At 48.7% G+C, this 23,055-nt stretch overlaps 1 protein-coding gene across 3 annotated transcripts in view; it reads right to left on the reverse strand.

Moving 5' to 3' along the window:
* Positions 1-23,055, reverse strand: part of Nav2 (neuron navigator 2) — a 364,636-nt gene that overhangs the window by 24,739 nt on the left and 316,842 nt on the right. For all 3 annotated transcript variants that reach the window (XM_052162012.1, XM_052162003.1, XM_052162022.1), the window contains 10 exons: positions 20,606-20,658; positions 19,576-19,599; positions 19,393-19,467; positions 13,866-13,949; positions 13,395-13,506; positions 11,895-12,040; positions 8,576-8,748; positions 2,389-2,542; positions 1,189-1,351; positions 180-280 (listed from right to left, as the gene is read on the reverse strand). In XM_052162012.1, the coding sequence (XP_052017972.1) occupies positions 180-280; positions 1,189-1,351; positions 2,389-2,542; positions 8,576-8,748; positions 11,895-12,040; positions 13,395-13,506; positions 13,866-13,949; positions 19,393-19,467; positions 19,576-19,599; positions 20,606-20,658 (1,085 nt within the window). The remainder of the gene's footprint in view (positions 1-179; positions 281-1,188; positions 1,352-2,388; positions 2,543-8,575; positions 8,749-11,894; positions 12,041-13,394; positions 13,507-13,865; positions 13,950-19,392; positions 19,468-19,575; positions 19,600-20,605; positions 20,659-23,055) is intronic.

Genomic DNA, 23,055 nt, shown 5'->3' on the forward strand with positions numbered 1-23,055 from the left:
CTCCGCCATTTCAGCATCCCCTGGGTCTTGCAATGCTCCCCCTGTGAGTAAGGGAGACTGTGGTGTGGAGAAAGGTGTTAGTATTTCCCATCGCCTCAGGTTTCCAGTTAAGTCGCTAAGCTAGGCCATTTCTACCTGGGGGAAAAGGACAGTCGAGCGGGGAGAGGGATCCGACTAACCTCCTTCCACTTCATTGCCTCCTGAAAGCTGACAACTATCTTAACATGCCTGCCTCCTTCCTTCCGAGCCGAGCATTCACCAGTGTCATCCAGCAACATGTCTGCGAATGGAAAACATCAACAGCCTTAGGCACACGGGGACGGCAAAGCTGCTTCCCGACACCTCTGCCGCCCGTGGGCACGGCAGCAGGACAACCCAGGTGTCAGGCTGCAGGGGAGGACGGGGTGGGATGAAGAATGAGATCACAGAAACCGATGGTGGGAGGACCAGGGGGCCAGCAGGCTGATGATGCGTCTTGCCGGATGGAAGTGCAAGGGAGGCTCAACCAAACAATAGCAACGGCAGCATCATGGGTAAAATAAAGAAATAAAGAAATAAATAATAAAAGCATCAGCCTTGAAATGCTCACAAAGAAAACTCAAGGTGCATTCTGGGATGATGTACCAGCCTGGAGTCTATCCCAACAGCCAGAAGGCTGAAGGCCCAGACATGGCCTCTGTAGGACCGGCTACCGAGAGGTACACGGGCATTGGGCCTGCAGATCAACATTTTAACATGGATTGAGCAGAACTCAGCGTGGTGGTCAAGGAGAAACCCAAGTTCATGGTCTGAAGAATTTGGGGGTGGGGTGGGGTGCTGGAGCAAAGCATGGAGTACTCTAATGGCCGGGCTCATGTTGGTAGCAGATGCACACCCAAACACAGACACACACCCGAAGTGCACACACACACCTGCTACCTCACCATCAGATCTGTGGGCCTGCTCATCCTGGGGACTGGGGTGCCGGCTGCAGGCCTCCCTCTGCCCTCGTCCCATGAGTCACTCACCCAGGCTGGTGGACCAGGCCTGCCCAGAGACTCACAGTCCACTCACCCAGCCTTATAGACTCAGCTTGTCTCCAGCCTGTGAGCCACGCAGTCAGGCTGCTATGCAAGCCTGCTCCTGGTCCCACGAGCCACCTTCCCAGGCTGGTGGACTCGACCTGCCCCCAGCCTGTTAGCCACTCACCTAGACTAGTAGACTCTGTGAGGTTCAGGCTGTGCTGGGAGAGCCCTAAAGACTGCCTTGGGGAGGCGGAGATGGACACCTGGGAGGGCGCCCGACTGCAACCACTGCCTTGAGACTCAGACTTCAGTCGGTCATTCTCTGCTTTCAGCTTCTCAATTTCACTCTGCAAAGAATAAGGGAGAAAATGGCTCGGTGGATGGATGTAATGAATGGCCGGGTCTTTTCTAGAGGAAGAGTCTGGAAGTTCCCAGCAGGTACCAGGCAGCTGGGTGAGCCAAACTCAGACACACCACCCTTGAGGAGACTCAGCGATGTGCCTCACCTTCCCTGTCATTCAAGACTCTGACAGGGCTGGTCCCTGTTCACAGAGAATTGGTCTTTAGGGGTTACGGAGAAATTGCCTTTCTCAGGGTCTGCTGCCTGAGTGGCCAGTGTAAAAGAGTCTCTCAACCAGAGATTTCAGAACTTGGGGTGTGACAGATTTCTCAGCTCCATGATTTCTCAGTGCCTTAAGGAGTTGTTTGCTTTGTGACTCTGAGAAGTACACAGCATGTTTCTGGAACACACCAACTATGTGGCTTTCCTTCCCAGGAGCCTCTCTTGGAGACAGGTGTTCCAGGGAACACCCTTTTGGAGGCTGCTCTCCAGTGAGGTCTCATTTAGCACACTCCATAGGAGTCGTCTATTCTACAGTTGTTCCACAAAGAACCGAATGCATGCAAAAACCACGGCAGAAGGTGGGGCTTGTTGTAAGAACCAGTCTGTAGCCATCTTTAAAGGAGGCCACTGACTCTTCCAGCTGCAGGACATGGAAAGGTTTGGGATGAGGGCCAGGCTGAGCCTTGGAGGAGGGGTCCAGTTTGGATTGACAGAGGATACTCGGAGAGGAAGGAACAGCATGAGACAGCCTGTAGGGACACAGAGCCAGTCACCACAGCTCTCCATGAGCAGCTTGAAAGGTGGGGCTAGGGAAGGCAAAATAGGCAAAGAGCAGAAAAGGCAGGCAGGCCGCTTAAAGGCCAGTGAAGGGGGAGTGGAGGAAGAGGGAAGGTGGAGACACACAAGGTCTGATGTGAAGACTCACTCTCTAAAGAGAGGTGGCATGGGCAGCATCAATGACCAGCGCGCCGACACACACCCCCTCGCCCTGGGCTGCAGTTCTGCAGCTTCCTGGGGCTCTGTTCTTCAACATCCACTCACCTGCATCCTGTTCATGGCCTCTCGGAGCTGGTCCAACTGGTGAGCAGAGCTGAGCGCTTCCAGGCGGATGTCCGTCAGCTTCATCTCCTTGTCTCTCAGCTCATTCCGCAGCTGCATGACCGTCTCAGCTTCGCTGTCCATACACTCGGAAATGCTGGGGGAAGAGGATGTTACTGGCAAAAACAGCCAAAGGGTTCCTTCACAGACCCTCTCAGAGGGTGGTCCACAAAGTCATCTATCTGAGGCCAACCATCACTCAGTGTTCAGAGCACTATCCTAAACAACTGGCTCCCACTCCAGCCCCGACCACTTCCTCATTCATCACGAGGACCGTAGTCAAAGCATCCAAAGGACAGACTTTGCTCCTCTACCTGTGTAGAGCAGTGGTCGCCAGAAGGGCTCTGCTGTATCTCTCCCCAGCATTGCACTAACAGAGGGTAAGTAGGGACTGGTGGACTGGAGTAGTTTACCTTTGGGGTCTGAGCATGTCCCAGGGCAGGCTGTAAGAGTCAAGAGCAAAGGTACTCTCCCCTGACCCCTGGCCAAATGTGTGTGTGTGTGTGTGTGCGTGCATGTGTGCAAGTGTGTGGAGGTGTGAGAGAGACACACACATACAGAGAGAGAGAGAGAGACAGAAGTAGAGAGAGACAGAGGATTTAAATATATGAGTAGACAGTTAATCTTATTTTCATTTTATTTTGTTTAACCGCTAAGATTTTTATAGAACTCATGCAAGGAAATAGGAGGTAGAAGACCTTAGAGGCCATGGTTAGTTGTAGCCTTTGGAAGGGACAGTTCTAATAAAATATAGTCCTATGATTTCTAAAGGATGCTGGGTAATCGATAATGATTTGGATTGAAGATGGGAGAGAAAGAAAAAGAAAAAACTCAGCGAACCAAAGCTCCCATGTTTCGAGGGCTGGAGCTGGTGACCGCCAGGAGACTGCGAACGTGGCTCTGGAGAAGGCAGCCATGGCAGCCCCGTCCTAAAACTTGGCTTAGAGGCCAAACAAAATCTACACATGAACCAGGCCGAGGGCCTGACCTCAGCTGCCAGCCGAAGACATTCAGGCTAGTGTCCAAAGAGATGCAGAGGCTCGAAGGAAAGGCGAACCCTCAAACGGACTTGTCTTTCCAGGGCCGTTTAACTGGTCAGAATGTGAACTCTTTTTGCTTTTTAAAGTTACCAATTAGTGAGCTGAGTGGAAGGCCCGTGCCTAGAAACCTAGATAGCTGAGGCAGGAGGATCACAAGTCCATAGCTTGTTTGGACACAGAGTAAGGATCTGCCTTTAAAATAAGTCACTAAATGGGCTGGGGAGATGGTTCAGTGGTTAAGAGCAGTGGCTGTGCCTCCAGAAGACCCAGGTTCAATTCCCAGCAACCACATGGCAGCTCACAACTAAATCCAGTTCCAGGGGATCTGACACCCTTACATGCATACACATGCAGGCAAACCATCAACACACATAAAAATATATTAATCTTTAAAAAAAATTACTACTACTGAGGGAGCATCTCAACTTCAGTATCTTCTTAAATTTAAACACACACACACACACACACACACACACACACACACACGCGCGCGCGCGCGCGCGCGCGCACGCACGCGCACATGCACACGTACACGCACACACACACACAAGAACTCCCCAAAATGTTATTACCCTCTTCTGAATCTGAATCTGCAGAACACAAAATCATGAGACTCTTTCCCTAGCTCTTTGTGCTCAGAGTGACCTACAGTTTTTAGGGCTGAATTGCAGAGCCATCTTTTAGTGTAAGAGGCATGCTCTAATCCAGGTCTTGTTGTGAATGTTGGGGCTGCTCCTCCCTCATCTTGCTGCAAGCACTGGGTCTGTTCCCTTGTTCTGCTGGGAACTCCACTCCAGGTGTTGCAATAGGGCCGGCCCTTTTTCTCTAGAAAGTTCTTTCCGAGTTTCTTCCTGACTACACAACTCAGGGGTTGCCTTGCAAAGTTTTGCCTACCAGGGACTCCACTAAAGGGGTAAGATATCTGTCTAGTCTCAAATTCGCTCTGAGACTTGATCCTGAAGCTTTGCTTGAATGATTCCTAGAGATGGGACTTTGAGGAAGTGATTAACATTAGATGAAGTAACAAGAGTGGGGCCCAACAACTGAATGAGAAGAAAGATGGACTTGTGTGAACTGGTTTGCTCCAGACAGTGGTGTCAAGCTCCCCGGTACCCCAACCATACCAAGGTCCAGCAAGAAGGCCAACCAAGGGTCCCAAGTAGAGCTGGTGTATACACCCAAACTGTAAGCTTAATGAATGTCTAGTCTACAACATACCTGATCTAGTCTCTGCAGTCACAGCCACAGAAAACATCTTAAGATGCAAAGGGAAGAACACCGTGCCTTCTTCCCCCCTGGTTCTGCTCGGCCCCAGTTCCTGTAGAACTATACTGTTCTCATCATTCCGAGTGTTTAGTCACGCCCACCCCCACACAGTAGGTCTGCTGCAGTGTTCTCTAGAGGTATCTGAGACATATTCTTTGATTACCTTATATACTACTATGATTCTGATTTTAAAGTGGGGAAGAATGGGGCCCAGAGCCACCATTGTGCCCAAGGTCACACTATTTAAGTGTGGCAATTCAGGATGAAATCTGGAGGAAGGGGGTTGCTTAACTTTGGACTATACCCAGTAGGCAATCAACCTAGACTTTTCTACTCCAGAGACCATGAACTAAAGTGAACTGATTTTTTTTTTTCAGTCCCTAGCACGTTATTCTACCGTCCCCTTCTTTGTCTTAACAGCAGTGGGCTGGAGGCATACTCAATTTTAAATGCCTGGAGTGTGGGAAATGTGGTCTTACCACAGCTGCCATTTCACCCTCAGAGGAGGGATTTCTCCAAGCCTAACCACTCTGCCTTTGGCTTCATCTTTGAACTCCCTCTCCAACCTACATTTGCACAGTTCTACAAACCTTTTAAGGTTGGAAATGAACATTAGCCCTCAGCCCACCCTTTGGAAAAACAAGACCCAAATCAAATATCTCCAGCATCCATGGAGGCTGTGGAATGTAAGAAAAGGGCAGGGGAGCTAGGAGACAGCCCTGCCCCATCCCTGTGGGAAGCTAGGAGCTGACCCTACCCTGCCCCACCCCTGTGGGGACGGTGGTTTGGAAGGCATTGCCTTGCTCCTCTCTCGTTTGATGCTGCAGCTTCCCTGCCTCTCTGACAGGCCACCCAGCGGCCTGTGGCTGGGGTTTGTATGCCCTCTCCCACGCAGTTCCTCCCTCTACTCCCGGGTTTCCTCCCACGCCACTGGCCACTGTGCTTTTTCTTCCTGAACTCTGAATGTCAGCACATCAGAGCTAGTCCTAGCCCTCTGCTTTTTCTCTTCAGTCCGCCCAACCAAGAGTTTCCATTTGGAGCTCCAGGCTGGCCAACACATCCACACAACATCTCCTGGGCATCTCCCACATCACTCAACTCAAGCAGAGGTCCAGATTGACACCAGTTGTGGTTTGAATGTAAGGTGTAAGTCCCTCCCTGCCCCCACTCTGCCCCACCCCCAGCCTCTTGTGCTTGAAGGCTTTGTTCCCACCTGGGGTGGTTGTCTGGGAAAACTGAGAAACATTTAGGAGTTAGAGCTTCATTGGAGGATGTGAATCACTGGGGGTGGGCCTTGAGGCCTTGTAGCTCAGCCCCTGCTTCCTGTCCACATTTTCCTCCCTGACTGCAGATGCAATGTGACCAGTCACCTCATGCTCCCACTGTCATGTATCCTCACTGTGATGAACAGTACACTTTAAAAACATTTCAGAACTCTACATGCTGCAGCTTCACTATCTCTCCGGCCACATCCGCCATGATGTCCCTTGACCATCCTACAGCAAGCAGCCTGCCTGCCCTGTCCTCCCCTACAGACTTATCAGCCCATTTCCACTTTGCGCTTCTTATACTGTTGATGTCTTGGGAAGACAGCCTTACTCAGTGTTGGATCTGTGATCACCAAAGCCCCATTTCTTCTTTTGCTTGTTTCCTAGCACAGTTGGTCGTATGGGCCTTGGGTTCCCGACAGTGGAGTTTGGCAGGAGTGAACAAGTGCATCCTGCAGGCCTGGCCCACAAGACCTCACATACATGCCCGTCTCCTGACCAGGCTGGACACAGCATCCCTGAGCAGAAGTTCTTAGTCAGGGCAGACTACCTGCTGATGAGGATGTTTAGATCAGGAAGAGAAAGCTAAGCAAAGCTTCTGAGCTTCAAAATCAGGTTTGTCACAGCGGCTTGTGTTTCTGACCAGAACTAACCAGTGGTTCCTTCTGTTACAACTCTCTCTGCCAGAATGCCCCACTCAAGAGGGGCCTCCCCAGACCACCCCATGATAAGTGGCTGCATCCCACATGCATTCTTAGAATTAACCCTTGGGACAAACTGCCTGGATTTTCTAGGCTTCTCTGATTACTGTCTGCTCATCCCACAGTAGATGGGATCAAGTCAGCAAGGAATTATAAAAATCTGGGACACTGCTGTAACACAACCAGGGACGGTTCCTGGTGTATGGGGGTGGTGGGGTGGAGTTAGGAGTAGAATAAACTGTATTGATCTATGTGGGGATATATGTAGTCCACAAAGCATGGTCCTCCTGTGATGGGCATAAGGTGCATAAGGCCTTATAGTCCCTAAGGAATGTTAGACTCGATGTCCTGTTCTTACAGACCACTGTATACCAAGTTCAAGTCCAGGGATTAAGAGCAGACAATGGGCTCCTTTTGCCTTTCCCCAGGCAACTGCTGAGTCTAGATGCTCTGGGATGGATGATGGAGACCTCTGCTGTCTTTACATCGTGGGAATCCCATGTGAAAGGAGTGCATAACCTCAAATTCATCTTCTCTTCCATGCAAGAGAATTCAGTATGGCTAGAGCACATAGCAGGCTGGCTCTTGAGTCCTGCCTCTTTCCTAACCCAGGTCCTTCCCACTGGACTCCTCCCAGAAGAGGAGGAAAAGATCACCATGGAGACCTGTTGTTTCACTAAGGGGCATTCAAAGATTCAGATTAATTTGAATGCTGTCTTCTCCATCCGGTCTTCCACATAATCAGTATGCCATCCTATCTGCATCTCCTGTGGCCTGTGCTAAGGACCTGGACAGGTTATGGGATATTGTGCAAGCAGGCCACAGCTCTCAGGAGGCTGCTGGGTTATGCAGACTTAGGATCAGCTCCATAGATGTGGCCTCCTGGGAATGAAGGGTGGAAGACAGAAGCCCTTCAATGCATAGGGTCTAAATGCATAGAGTCATGTGGCAAAGACCTCCAACAGAGAAACCGAGATGTATATGACAAATCTTAGCGGCTGTCCTGGCCATGACCATGGGTCCTTTCTTATACATTGTCCCATCTTGCTGATATCAACTCTCTCTGCAGGCCACTTTTATCTGGTTCTTCACCAGGGACCCTAGGCCTACTATTAATGCTCAGGGGGTAGACGGGGATGGGGTGAGGGGGGCCTTTCTTAGTGCTACAGAAAGCCAACTGTGTTGGTCAGGTTCTGAGCTGATACTCAAATACTGAGTATGTATCTAATAGTCAATGCCTAGCCACCCCAAGCTATTTCTGCTTTAGGCTCTAGAGCATTGTGGTCTTGGGTAAGGCACAGGTCTGCCTCCCTACACTCAACTGGAATGAGAACTCCAATCAAAGTGAGAATCATCGGGGAAGATGGTGCCAGGGCAGATGGCTCTTCTCTCTGTAACTAACAACACCCACGAGTCTCAACAAACCAGCTGTGCCTCCAAAGAGTCTCTCAGTGCTACCCGAGGGGTGGCTCTTGGGATGAACCACTGTATGAAACCCAAAACAACCAACACCAGACTTTAACCGAAGAAGAAATGTACAATCTAAAGACTTAACCCCAGAAAAGCAAGAATTTCTGTAAAAACTGCCCACATTCACACAAGCATCTCCCTTCATATCAAAATGGCGGAGGCTCTGTGGCAGCTGTTTATCTTGCCCAACCCTCTGCGTGGGATAAAGCGACAAGATGTACAAAGAGAAGTTAAACAGCCTGCTGATGGGCAGCTGCTGATCATAAACCATGGCGCCCTGATAAAAACCAAGCTTCGAGGAGCAGGGCCACGCCACACAACAGGACTCCCAGCTACAAGAGTGGGCTCTTAGGCGCCAAAGGTATTGTCTACTAGATAGACTTACAGAGAGTTTGAGTGGGCGTTCCTCAGCAGTGGGGTAGAGCCTGTGGATCCGTTGTGTGGCAATTTGGGTGAGGAAGGCAATGAAGAATCCGTCATCTCCTCGATGTCTGAGTGAGAGGACGCTGACTTGGGGGACTTCTTCTTTCCGAAAGCTTGCTTGAAGGAGCTGCGTAACTGAATACACAAAATGGTCAGCCAGGGAGAGGTGAGGCCCGGGTAGAGGCATGCTTGCAGAAGAGCAATTAACTGGACCACATTTCCCCCCATCAACGGCAAAGGCACCCAACAGCTTCGTGGGATCAGTGCATTCGGGGGGGAGGGAGGTTATTTGGCATTGACAGCTCAGGACGGGCCTTGGGGGAGGGGGGTATTCCATGCCTGCTCTTTGTTCCAAAATAGATGCCAACAGCAAGACAGAGCCTGGCTCAGCGGGTGCGTGTGGGAAGATGAGGTTACACAGCGACAGAAGCAGGATGCTTGGATGTGGGGACAGATGCGGATGAGGTTAGTCATATCAATGGATGGGTTAGCTTGGTATCTGATATTAAACTGAGTCTCGCTTACCTCATTGACCTGCCAGAGAAAATGCGAGCAAAAAAAAAAAAAAAATAGGGAAGGGGAAGGAAAAAAAAGACAATTTTTAACAGAGAAAGCCAGTGATAGGGACAGCTTAGGACTTTTCAGAGGCGACATGGCATAGTACACACGGCAGAGGCTTCTGGTGGGAGGGGGATGCTCGAGCAGCACGGGCTGGGTGGGGGGGCATCTTCTTCCATCATGAAAGGAGGGGCAGGGTGGGGGGACAAGCTGGGTGGGTCCCTACAACCAGGACTCTCCCAGCCTCTCTCGCCTTGCAATGGCTTCCCTTGCTTTCCTGCATGTCTGGTCCCTTCCCTGCCTCTTCCGAACCGTCTCTCATTCTAAGTGGCAGCAGTAATACACATCTTACTAGCAATGGGGGACTGGCATCTGTTTTGGGCCCTTGTGTCTGTGCAGTGCTCTGCTGAGTCCACTTAGGGGGTTCCTGTCTGCCGCCATCAGAAATATAATCTAACAAGCAGAGAACTTGGCCATCTCATGTCATGCTTGGGAATCCCGTAGCTGTTGACAGAACTCATTAACCACCGTGGAAAAAGAAAATAGGAAAGGGGTAAGGCCATTCCCCAACCCCCAAGGCAGACGTGGAAATCCTGATGAGAATGTGAGAATTAAACAAAATTCTCCCAGGGCCACGCAACATGGGCTTTTCTAGGCTCCAAACAAAAATAACCATACATCATTCCCAAAAAGGTATTTTCAGAGTCACTTCCTTTTCCTGGTGCCTTTTTGCCTTCAGAGAATTTAGTCTAGGGATTCCCTTGCTGGTGAGTCATGAAGCCTCTCCCAGTGGATGTGTTTCATATCTGACGAGGTTCCTGTCCAGCCTGTGGGCAAACCCAGCCCTCTGCCCTCTACTGAGGCTCCAGTTTGCAGGCAGAAGTCATAGAGCCAGGTTTTGCCACACAAGTCGGAGAATTAAACCCTCCAGTAACGTGCCAGGTAGAAGAGGGGGTTGCAGAGAATTAGGAACCAAGCTTGGGGTAAGCTGGGGATGTCTATTGTCTATCCTTCCTGGCTTCAAAAATAAGTGAGACTTTTCTAAAACCAACATAAGAAGAAAAACATGTTTTCTTCTTGACTAGAAGAAAACAGCCATAAATTTTCTTTCCTTAAATAATAACAATAAATTTATATGATAAAATTATTATTATTATTATTATTATTATTATTATTATTATCTGGGGGTATGAGTATGCTACCATGCATGTGTAGATGGCAGAGGATAACTTTATAGAGTCAGTTCTTTCTATCTTTATGTGGGTTCTGGGGATCAAACTCAGTCTGTCTGGCTTGCATAGCACATATCTTTACCTGCTGAGACGTCACTGGCTCTGTACATTTCAGAGGTAATTTTCTCATCATTTTGAGAATCTGACCAGACTATATTTACCAATTGCATATTAGAGATGGCAACATAAGCTAATCTCTTATTACAGCAAATGGGTTGCTAAAAAAGAACTTTTAGCAGCCTAATGAAAGGAAAAATCAACCGGAGTAATAAGGGAATGACATGAAGATGGCCTGGTAGATCACCCCCAAGGCCAGTTACCAATAACCAGCATCATGAAACCCCGATTCCTCTATCACTAACTAGACCTTGCCACCCATCCAAGATGACACAAGATGAAGAAGATGTGTATGGCATAAAGGACAAGACGCCACATGAAACATGACAGTGTCAGAGCTACATACAAAGTGTCTCTGTGAGCCTGGCCACATCAGATCTACCCAGGGTGATCTTAAGTAACACACCTCCTCACCGCCCTGAAGCTGTGACAGTCATCATAAAACTGGGCAGGAGTGCCTGGGACTCTCTTAGAGAAAGCAGCCTTCCACAGTCCAGGCAGAAAATCAGGAAGCAGTTTAGGATTATGGATAGCAACTGTATTAGACTCAACATCCTGGGGTACAAGCCTAAACTTGGGGCCCCTGGCCCCATAACACTGTTGGTATGAAATGTACTCATAGAACATGGTTATAAAATTCTCAGTGAGAATGTTGGTTTGATATTATATAAGGCAGTTACATAAACAAACAGAGGCAGCCCAGCCATGGTAAACACCTATAATCTAAGCAATTGGAAGGCAGAGGCTGGTGCAAGTTGGGGCTAGCCTGATCTACATAATTAGTATGATGTGCTATGCAGTGAGTGAGACTTTACATTTTAAAAAAAGTATGTGTGTGTATATATATATATATATATATATATATATATATATATATATATCAACAAGTAAAGATTATGGCTAAAGATGTGATAAGTACTGATATATGCTCAAAGAACTACCTTGGAACTAAGAGGAAACTTTGCTAAATGCTGTGGGAAGGGGAGATAGAGCTCAGCAGGGGAGCAGTTGCCCCAGAGTTTCATCCCCAGGACCAAGGACAAAATAAAAATAAGTGGGTAAAAGGCCCACTAAGGTCTAGAGTCTCTGGCCAATGTAAGATGAGGAAGAAATGACATCTACATGAAATGAAAGATGGTACATCACACGGTCTCATGAGGAGAAAAACCACAGGTAGGACTTTTCAATGCCACTGTTTTGCTGAGCACAACATTTGGTTTTGGTAAAAGGCCTTGCCCAGAGCACTTTCTTGGATCTGCTCTCCAAGGGTCTGTGGTTCTGAGGTTAGCAGGCAGCCTGGGTTTTAGCTGGGGACATGTATGCCGAGAGAGGCTGCGATGCAGCCCCTGGGAGAGTCTAGGGATGCACACTCACCCAGTTTTTCCTCTTCTTTTTCTTTGAGTCGCTCTCTATGTTGCTGCCTACACTCGAGTGGCTGGTGGCGCTATTGATGCTGGAAACACTGTCAGAGGAGTGTTGCCTGCGGATGCGTAGGTCTGTAGCCTGGGCACTGCCATTTCCTGGAGAGCAAAGGCAAGGCATGTCGTCCACGAACCTTAGGGCCCAATCTTGTATCCCCAAGAATGCCACCTCTGACTCTAGGGCATTAGTACTGAGGCATCGCCTCTGGGCTCCACTATGGGTGTTAAGAGTCTTGATTGGTAATATCTACACCCTTCCTCTTTCCCATGGGCTTTATCACCTTGCACGTTACAAATGGGAGACATAAACCCTAAGGAAAATCTCCCAACACCAGCTCTCTAAGTTTTGACAGAGAGGGAGATATGCTCTGAAACACAGCAGTATTCCCTAGTATAAGAGACTACACTCTGTTCTCTTTGGCCACACCAGGGATGGTACCCAGGCCTCAGGAACAGGGTTACCTGTGGTCTCTCCTGAACTGCAGTCTGCTGAGTCGGCTCCTTTGATTGCTACGGTCCCCTGCCTCCTTTTGGCCCTTTGGAAGCACCAAGCCCACATCATCTCAGGCCCTCCGTGTTGTCTTCTCTTCCCTTTGCCACCAGCGCTCTTTCCTCTCCACTCTGTATGGCCAACTCTTCCTAACCCTTCCCACCTCAACTCCAACACTGCTGTTTCTGAGACCCAGTATCTGAAGAACAGCAGTGCCAGAAATAACGAGATGGCTGAGATCATGGCTGCAGCTAGTTTTCCTCCTATGACTACACGCATCTCTAATCCTGAAGACAGCCTGCCATAAGCAGAGCCCGAAGGCTTGAGGGTCTGTGCCCACTTCTGTTTCTAACTATCCTTTGACCTTGGAAAGCCGCCACCACCTCTAAAGCACTTGGCTATCATTAGCATGGTGAGCAAAGGGTCAGTTGGGTCCTCAGAATATAGTTGTGGAAAGATGAGCAAGTTTTAAGGGGGAGATGTCTTAGGCTGGTGTTAAAAACACAGGGAAAGTCTTTTCTAAGTGCAAGAGACCCATTCTGTACACAGTTGCTGTTCAAATGGGTATTGCTGGAGCGAACTCACATACATGCCCACCAACTAAAGACACACAAAGCCCAATGATTTGTTAAGGTAGTTTACTAGGGCAACTAAGAGATGAACCCATTCTACCTTCTTTCCCATATGCATATTAAATAATCGTGGAAGCATGAGAGAAGTCATAAAACATTATTATGCTTCCCCATAAGAAATCTATTTCTCCTATCTAAGACTGATAGAGAAGAGGACATGCTACACTAGCCATCTCTGCAGGGGCCAGAAGCAAGCAGATGAAAGGGGTCTGCCTTCTGGGACCTGCCCCTTGGAGGTGCGATTTGAGTCAGTCTCTCACCCCCTGCGTCCCACACTGTGTGAGAGGCTGAAGGGCAGCAGGCCGCCTGGCCAAGGCAGGTCTTGAGTTACCTTTGCAGTTGAGCTCTGGCGTGTTAATCACTCCATTAATGGCAGCCTGGGCAGCGGCATTCTGTTTCTTTAACAGCTCGATGGTTTTTCTTAATTCATTCAGTTCGGAATCCTGAAGGTGAGAAAGACAGAACAGGCACATCTCAAACCAGCTCCATAAAGAACAGCTTTGAAGCCAAGGACAGAGGAGGGCAGTGATAAAGGAGTGTCACAGATCTGCCTCACACGGGGATCTAAACGCAGTGGTAAGGGCATCAGGGAGCACATAAAAAGAGTGGCCAAGACCACTAGATCCAAAGAAGACGCCAGGGCCAACACTTGGTTGATCTAGGCTACATTTTACCCAACGGATCTACTCTTGACATTCAAACCCTAGCTTTGCATGTCCCAAACCAGTCCAAGGCATACATACGTTAAAATCTGCATCTTTATCTGAAGTGAACAGAGAGCACATGGCATCCCCAGCCTTACCTTCTGCTCGGCAGTCATAGTTAAGCTCTGTAGCCTGATGGTCATGTTTCCCAGACTCTGCTCAAAGGCTGCTACGAGGTGAGCCTAGAGGGAAGGATGAGGCTTCAGTGACATCATCTTGCAAGGTCAGAGTACCCAAGGGGAGTGGGTTCTCAAGATAGAAACCTATCATGTGCCCTGTACAGGTTCAGCTTCCTTTTACCTCTCTGGAATCATTTAGTCTAGCCTCGCCCTTGCTCAAATACTTCTTCCTCGGTGCGTGGCACCATTTCCCTACCCACTCCTTGCCTAGTTTTATGTGTCTGTGTCTAGTGATACCACCAGTCTGGGTCTGTTCTCTCTCTCGAGCCCACTGTACTCAACACACTTTGAGGTTGTCGTTCAAAAAACATGAGGTCTGTGACTGCCAGTTATGGCTGATTCCACTGCACACTGTAGTAAGATCTGCTGTTCACCATTACCAAGCCGATAATACAGGGTTATGGGAAGCAGGGTTATAAAAATGAACAGAGAAAGTGGCTGGCTTATTTTCCTTGTTATAATCCTCATTAATAAAAAGCCACTGAGAGGCCACCTGCTCCCGGCCTCCCTCACACCCCAGGGAGACACTTTCCCCTAGGCTCCTGCACACTTTGATAAACTCTTGTTAGAACAAGACACCAGATGCAGCATCTTACAGAAAGCTCAGAAAAAGTCTCAAAAAGCGGCCAGTTACAATTAGACTATGCATTAAATCTTCAGATGCTACAATGTAACAATATAAAAACTACGTGTGCTGGCTTGGGTGGACAGCCCAGCTGTTGAGAGCGCTCCTTCTACCCTGTGGGTTTTTAGATCAAATGCCAGTCCACAGACAAAGCATACCCGCCTGACTGCCTTTATCCCCTGAGCCACCTTTCTGTCCGACATCTATTTCTTATTCTTGGTTCGTGTTTGCTTTTTAAAGATTTTTATTTTTATTTTATGTGTATGAGTGTTTTATCAGCATGTAAGTGCACTATACTCATGCAGGTCTCTGAAGAAGGCAGAAAGGGGTGTCAGATCCCCCTGGGGCTGAAGTGTTTGTAAGCCACTGTCAGTTCTGGGAACTGAACTCAGATCTTTTATAGGAGCAGAGGGCTATTCTAGAACCTATGCCAAGTGGCTCACAACCACCTGTAACTCCAGCTCCTATGTATCCAATGCTCTTTTCTGGCCTCAGTGGGTGCCTGAATACACTAGAGCAAACACACACACACACACACACACACACACACACACACACACACACACACGTAAATAAAACATAAAATAAATCTCTTTTTAAAACAAAACAATAAACCAGGTGGTGGTGGCGCACACCTATAATCCCAGCACTCTGGGAGGCAGAGGCAGGCAGATTTCTGAGTTCAAGCCCAGCCTGGCCTACAGAGTGAGTTCCAGGACAGCCAGGGCAATACAGAGAAACCCTGTCTCAGAACCCCCCCCCCCAAAAAAAAACCCCAAAAAACAAAAAACCAAAAACAAAAACCAAAAAAAAAAAAGAAAGAAAAGAAAAGAAAAGAAAACACTAGTTAGTGTGGTGGTACTTGCTTTTAATCCTAGTACTTGGAAGGCAAGGAAGGCATATCTCTGCTGAGTTCAAGGCCAGCCAGGTCCATATAAAGACAATAGACAAATAAAAACAAAAAGCAATGTATAGCTTAGAATTGAGAAATGTGACCTTGGCTAGGGTCAAGGTCAAGAGGTAAGTAGGTGTGCTAACACTAGGCTTGTTTGTACTTGGAGAAAAATGAACATATGACGTGCCTTTGTTATCTATCCAACTGCAGGCTGGATGGGAAAGCTGGGAAATGCCATAAAGACCGAATTTAAGGGATTGGAAAGATGGCTCAGCAAGAGCACTTGCCGCTCTCACAGTGATCTGGGTTCACTGCCCTTGCAGAGCTGGGATGGACCAGCAGGGAGACTGCAGATGAGTCTGGAAAGAAGTCAGTCTTGACCATACTGTAAAAACCCAGAGGAAAAGGTGGCCAGTGTCCCCAGGGAAGGATAACAGGTGGGCAGGGCTGTGGAGTCAGCCTGGATCTCAACCTAAGAGGGAACTGCAGTGACTCAGACTTCATCAAGATAAGCTGGTTAGGGCCAAGGGGAGCGGAGCTAGGACCACTTATCGTGATGGAGCATCAAGGTTATATGGATGGCTTCTTTTTATTACCCTTTCTGTTTATCTGAAATGGAAAAATACCTCTGTACATTAGTGTACCTTGACTTCAGGGGAAAATCTTTGTGTCTGTCTGTCTGTCTGTCTCCCACCTATCTATCTATCTATCATCTATCCATCTACCTATCGTCAAGGTCTCACATTCTTCCTCAGGCTAGCATGGCAGTCACTACCTAGTCTATACTGGTCAGGAACTAGTGATAATCCTTCTGCCGCATCTTCCCTTAGATTGAGATTATAGACATGGGTCACCATACCTACTACAACTCAAGATGACCCATCGAGTGCAGGAAGCGGGTCAGGACACAGTGTACTGTCCTCACCCAGAAGAGGAAGGTGATAGGCTTGATGACATCCACCTTCAATCCTCATCTGACTGTCCCCTGGGATCCCGGTGTGATCGCTCTTCAGTTTTGTGAACCCTCAAGTGGGGCAACTTACTCAAACTGTGAAAGTGCGGTTGCAGGCTCAAGGCCCAACCGCTCAGGCTCTGAAGGGTCAGAGATCCAGTCCTGCTGGCAAGCAAAAGGGCTGCTTTTGTGTCCTCAGTACAGCTATAAAAACACGGGGGTGGAGAGTAGGGGGTGGCCGGGCCTAGCAGGGCTGCACAACACATACAACGGCCTTCCTGCCAAGTGCCATCCTCACATTCCCAGAGAAAACAAACAGAGAGCTAGGAAAACACCGGCCAGGGCCTCTCTGAGTAGCTTGTCCTAGGAAAACAAACACAGCTTGGCCTCCGGGAAAGAAGGCAGATAATAAAACGCGAGCGGCTGAGGTGGAGTGTGGTTGTGTAGTAAGAATAAGTATTTACTTTACAACAAAGCAGGACTCAGCAGCTTTTGTGAGGTACAATACGCTTTTGGGGTAACGTAAGGGGCCATACTCCAACCCTTCTGGTGCAGAGTAGAGCATCACAGGCCAACACAGGGCTCCTGGTGGCAGATCAGGGTGATGGAGGGATCAACCCAAGGTCACTGAGAAACAACTTGTACTTGCTGTTGAGTCAAGGGCAGCAACTAATGACTGTCACAAATCATGAGGCATTTCCTGAGGGAAGGGGGTGTGACTGTCCCGTGAGACTGCATTCAGTTCTGGACTCAAGTGCATACATTTGGCTTCCATTTAGAGGACCTATTCAGGATCTAAGCCTGAGAATTTAGGTCTGAGATTGTTTCTCATGATTTCTTAAATGTATTAAGTGTGTGTGTGTGTGTGTCTGTGTGACTGTGTGTATGTCTGTGTGTGTGTCTGTCTATATGTGTGCGTGTATGTCTGTGTGTCTGTATGTGTGTGTGTCTATCTATATGTATGTGTGTATGTCTGTGTGTGTGTATGTCTGTGTGTCTGTCTATGTGTGTGTGTCTGTGTGTGTGTCTGTGTCTATGTGTATGTCTGTGTCTGTGTGTGTCTGTATGTGTGTGTGTCTGTGTGTATGTATGTGTGTCTGTGTGTGTGTATGTCTGTGTCTGTATGTGTGTGTGTGCCTCATTTAAGTGTGATTACCTATAGAAGACAGAAGAGGGCATCAGATCTCCTGGAGCGGGAGTTATAGGTAGCTGTGAGCCATTTGATATGGGTGCAGGGACCCTAACTTGGGTCCTCTGGAGGAACACCAAATGCTGTTAACTGCTGAGCCATCCCTCCAGCCCTCCAGTGACCTTTTGGTAGCAACAGTGATGATGGGCTAGGTGAAGGGAAGAACTGCAAAGCAGACAGTGTCCTGGGGTGTTGAGGATTTGGGAATACAGTCAGAGGTTTCCAGCAATGTACAGGAGCTTGGGAGACAGATGAAGGCGTTTACACTTCCTGGGCTTGTAATTAAGGGTGCTTTCGCGCTTCATGTGCAGACTTAAAAGAGCCGCACTTCCTGGAGTTGGTCAGGCTCAAGCAGGAATTAGCAGGGCAAAAACTCCAGGTAAATGACTGTTCTGGAGCTCTGACTCACTCTCCTTGGTCAAAGGAGTCCAGCCTTTGAAGTGGCTTCTGCGACATAGCAGGGTCGCACAGTGAGCTCCCGCCTCCGCCAACACCGCCGCAGGCTCTGGTACCCTGCTCTGTGGCTGGACTGTGAACTCTGGCCTTGGAGCCACTCAGTACCTGCCCAAACCTCAGGTTTTGCCTTCTGAGCCTCATGTCCTGTGGCTCACAGTCCCTCAGTGGGGCCCTCAATGGATCTCCCTGACAGGGTTGAGAGATTCTTGCCCATCTCTTCTCTGTCTCCTCCATTTGGTCCAAATAGCAAGTTTAGCCTCCACATGGACAGGGTTCTTCTAAAGGTCAGACATTCATGCGTCTTTCCTCTGTATGGCTCTTTCCATGCTAACTGGAGAAGTCACTCACAGCTCACCTTGGACCTTGCACTGACAGTTTGCTTTGGTTAGGGCACCCTTCTCCTACCGGATATCCTGTCTGGTGTTACTTCCTCTGGGAAATCCTTCCTGACTCCCTCCCACCGGCTCCCAAGGTACAGCTTGGCGCTGCTGTGTTTTCCTCCCCATTCGGCAAGAGTAATCCCGTGCCAGGGAAACTGCTCACTTTAGCTCCCCTCCGCTCCAGAAGGGCAGCGATTCTGCCTGCCTTACTGTTGGACTCGCAGCCCAGTGCTGCTGGCACTAGGAAACGTGGCCAGATGGGCCAAGGCTGGCAAGTGCTGAGTACTGTGCATGATGTAATTACAGAGCTCTGGCTGTTTATTGCGAAGCCAAGGATGTCTTTCTTCCCCTGAGTCCCCTTGTGTTCTCACCTCCCTTAAGACTTGTAATCTTCAAAGGAGGAAGGGAAGCAAATTAATTCTTAAAGGGTTGCAAGCCTCGGTCATCTCGCGACACGACACAGGGAAACGATGATCATCCCGCCGCACAGATGAGCCAGGGCAGACTCCACAGTTACTCAGCCCGTCCCAAGCCATACTGCTAGCATCTGACCTAACACCAGTGCCCGCAGGGCTAAAGCAGGTGTCCTTGTGAGCACAGAGTTACTGCTTGAACATCCAAAGACCAAGGGCATCAGGCAAGGCTCAGAATGCAGATGGTTATTTCCTGTCCCATCTCCAGCATGTGCTCTGTCCTGTTCTTGCTTCGCACTGTTTTATCTTGTCTCTAGCTCCCACACCGTCACATCCTTGGCTCCCTCCCTGTCCAGCACTGTCATGGCTTCTTACTTAGTGATGTCTTCAGCTCCTGTCCTATCCCTGGCTCGCACCCAGTTTTGTCCATGGCTCCCACTCAGTCCTGTCTCCTGTACGTACACTGACCTGTCCCTGGTACCTAGTATGTGTGTGTGTGTACATGTTTTTGTGTATTCTCTGGAATCTGCACTCACATTGGCAGTCAGCTGGGTGGTCAGCGCTGACACCTTTTCCTGGGAGGCATCCAGCTCTCGCCGCAGCTTTCGAATCTAGAGAAATCGGCACAGGGTTACACGTGAGGGAGTCCATTTCCAGACTGAGCATCAAGGCATCAACACTGATAATGAAAACAAGTCTGACCATAAACTGTTCCTTACCTCTGACTGGCATTTTTCTTCCGGCTGTAAATAAAACATAAAGGACATGAGAACAGCAAAGGAGAAAGAGCAGTGCAGTCACGCTGATAGGAACTGCAGAATTTGCAAACTCGATAAAATCTAGATTTTTTCCTAAAAAAAGATTTATTTTTATTTAATACGTATGAGTATTTGCCTGCATGTACGTATGTGTGACCGTGGAGGCCAGAAGAGGACATTAGCTTTCCTGAAAGGATAGCTACCTACAGATGGTTGCGAGATACCATGTGGGAATTGAACTCTGCTCCTCTGGAAGAGCAGTCAATGTTCGTAACCTGCCGCGCCATTTCTCCAGCCCCTTAGATTTATTTTTGTCATTTTAAATAATGTGCAGGTGTGCATGGATGCATGTACAGATGTGATGCACATCAGTGCAGGTGTTCTTCCAGTCTAGTGTCATGGGATGCTCTGGACCTGGAGTCCCAGGAGATTGAGAGTTAGCTGACATTGGCGCTGGGAACCAAAGCTGGGTCCTCTGGAAGAGCAGCAACTGCTCTTAACTGCTGAGCCATCTCTCCAGCCCCTGAAATCTAGAATGTTGATTGCCTTCTTTTCTGGTATAATTCTGTAAAATGGGACAATTAAATCCACCCACCAGAAAGACCAAATTCAAGAGCATAGTACTCTAATAAATTAGGAAGAATGCTGCATGTTCTGTTTGGGGGATGAGGAGCCACTGGCTTTCATATGACGACGTGGATGTGAAGTGGGGTTACATATGTGTGTGCTCATCCTTTACATGGAGGCTGGGGACCAGAACTTGGGTCCTCCTGCTTGTGCAGCAAGCTCTTCACCCACTGAGCCCTCTCCCCGGTCCCAAGGAGGAGGTAATAACAGTTGTTTATGAATTTCGAATCTTTTTCTCCCAGGAGCTGTTCCTTTTCATAATGGGAACGCTCTCGGAAGAGCAGATGCTCATAATTACGCTTGGCACAGTTGATGACAGTATGTGAGCGCCAAGCCTCGCCACACAGCATTGACTTAGACTCACCGTAGAGTAGATGGAGGATGTGCTGGAAACCAAGGACAGGGAGGATCCATGAACTGTTGGAAGTAAATCAACAGGGTCAAAGCCTAAGCCGGCTGCCATGAAGGAGAAGAGACGGGGGAGGGGGCAACCAGCATTTCAGGACACCACTGGCTCAGGCCGGCTGTGACTGTCATCTTGGCTCAATACTTCCTGGCTTGGGCACAGGTCAAAGCCCAATATGAAATAATCCATTAAGGAAGTCATTTTTTAAAATAGTACCACATTTATCTTAACTAGCAAAATAACGTATGATTCTAGGGTCACATATTCATGTAACCAAATGTTCATACCACAGAAGGTTCAAATGCAGGGCAACGTGATTGTGGAGATTCTAACCACACTCTTCAAAGCCGGCTTGTGCCTGCCTGGGACTGTGCACCCGCTCTTGTCCAATGCACTCTTTAAGGTTGTGACTGTGTGACAAAGCTGTCGCATTTCATACCCTGATACCCTGCTAGATGCTTAGAGAGAACTATTACAAACATAAGAGTCTTTGGTCACAACAAACTCAGACAGCTTTGTAGCAGAGTATTAGTTAAAGCAATGTTTCAGCTGAAGTACAGTCTTGTATTTGTACATTGTCTGCAGGTGATGGGCAAGGGTGTTCTCTTCCGTTCTTTGTCACCATAGGTTCAAAGAACCGTATTCATAGACTCTTAGCAGTCCTTCTCATCCCCAGCTAGAGGAGCTTTTTCATCCTCTGCTCTCACTTTGAAGCACTTTCTTTCCCAGGCCTGGGTATCTAAGCTGCTTCTCTTTCAGGGAACCTGATTCTTATTTTCTTAATTGTCTCCTGGCAACTTGTCTAAGAGACAGAACTAAGCCTGTGTCAAGACATGGCAGGGGAGTTAAGTGGGTGCAGCCTTTCTGACCACAGGTGGAAAGCCTTATGTCCCTACAACCCACCAGGGTAGGAACGTGCCCACAGCATAGGAAGGCGGGGCGGGGTCATCTCTCCACCCACTGCTGAGATCACCTGCCACCCCAGCAGCATGCTCAGCCTCACCTGGCATCTAGCAGAGGCTGCTGGCCAGCAAGGTATCGAACCAATGGTTCTGTCTGGCACTTGGGAACCTGCCCATGACATTTCTACTAAACCTTCCCTGATCTCCCTTTGTGTGTTCATTCCGCTCACACATGTCTACCCTAGACTTCTCTCCCAGGCAAGCTCTAGGTGGTGCTTGCCTGCCTCCAAGGCTCTGTTAGTGCAGCTCTTGGTCCAGGGGGTTTCTAAATGCTACCTGCTCGCATCCAGGACACTCCTGAGCTCCTTCTCCTCTCACTAGAGGAGGCTGCCCCTGAGGCTGGGACCCCACGAGAATTCACATCCACCCTCCCAGGGAATGCCAGGTTCTAGAGCGACTCCCTGATCTTTTTTTTTTTTTTTTTAAACCAAGTATGACTATCCTGACTCACACCCCATAAAAGACATTTTAAAGTGTTAATAGCCAATAATGGCTTTCCGTGCAAACATGTCCACAGGTTCAGAAGTCCCAAGGCATGTAGCATGACACAGACCACAGTGGACAGAGTAGCTGGGAGGCCTTCTGGTGAGAGAGCCACCAGCCACACTTACAGGGCTGGCTCAGAGGCCTAAACAGAGCAGCACACAGACCCTGGCTGCTGTTTTGTCTCCAATTTTTCCATCTCAAACCTATCAGATTCCTGGCAGTCAGGACCAGCTTAGGGACTCAAGAAGCACATCGGGCAGGCTTCAGGTAGAGGCTATTACTTTCTCTGTAATTAATGCCTCTCACTTGGAAATCGGTGGTACAATACAAAGAGACTTCCTCCTTGACTATCCAAGCCCACACAAACCCGAATACGGTTTGCCCGAACGGCTGTGGCTGGCCAGCCTTTAGGCCGAGAATCAGAGCCTGGAGAAATAGGCATTGGATCCTCCTGGACCATGAGAATTTCAGTTCCAAACCCACTAAAGCATGAAGGTGGGTTCATGGAGGTTACCACCACACCTCCAGAATGCTACAGCTGGACAGACAGAGACCATCTAAATCTGAAATTTAAATGACACGACTTGCTTAAGGCTGCACAGCAATTCAGGTTGCTGCTGACTGGAAGTCTGGATGGACAAGACTCTACTCTCCAGTGACCAGCTCTGCTAGGTTCTGCTTTTTTACTTTAAAAATCCTTTCGGTGGGCTGGAGAGAGAGCTTAGTAGGTAAGGATGTTTGCTACCAAGCCTGACTAACTCAGTTCTCTCCCCATGACCCATATGGAAGAAGAGAACCAATTCTTTTTTTTTTTTTTCCCAAGACAGGGTTTCTCTGTGTAGCCCTGGCTGTCCTGGAACTCACTCTGTAGACCAGGCTGGCCTCAGACTCAGAAATCCACCTGCCTCTACCTCCCAGAGTGCTGGGATTACAGGTGTGTGCCACCACCGCCCGGCTGAG

This window comes from Apodemus sylvaticus, chromosome 1, assembly GCF_947179515.1.
Source record: "Apodemus sylvaticus chromosome 1, mApoSyl1.1, whole genome shotgun sequence".
NCBI classification, from domain to species: Eukaryota; Metazoa; Chordata; class Mammalia; order Rodentia; family Muridae; genus Apodemus; species Apodemus sylvaticus.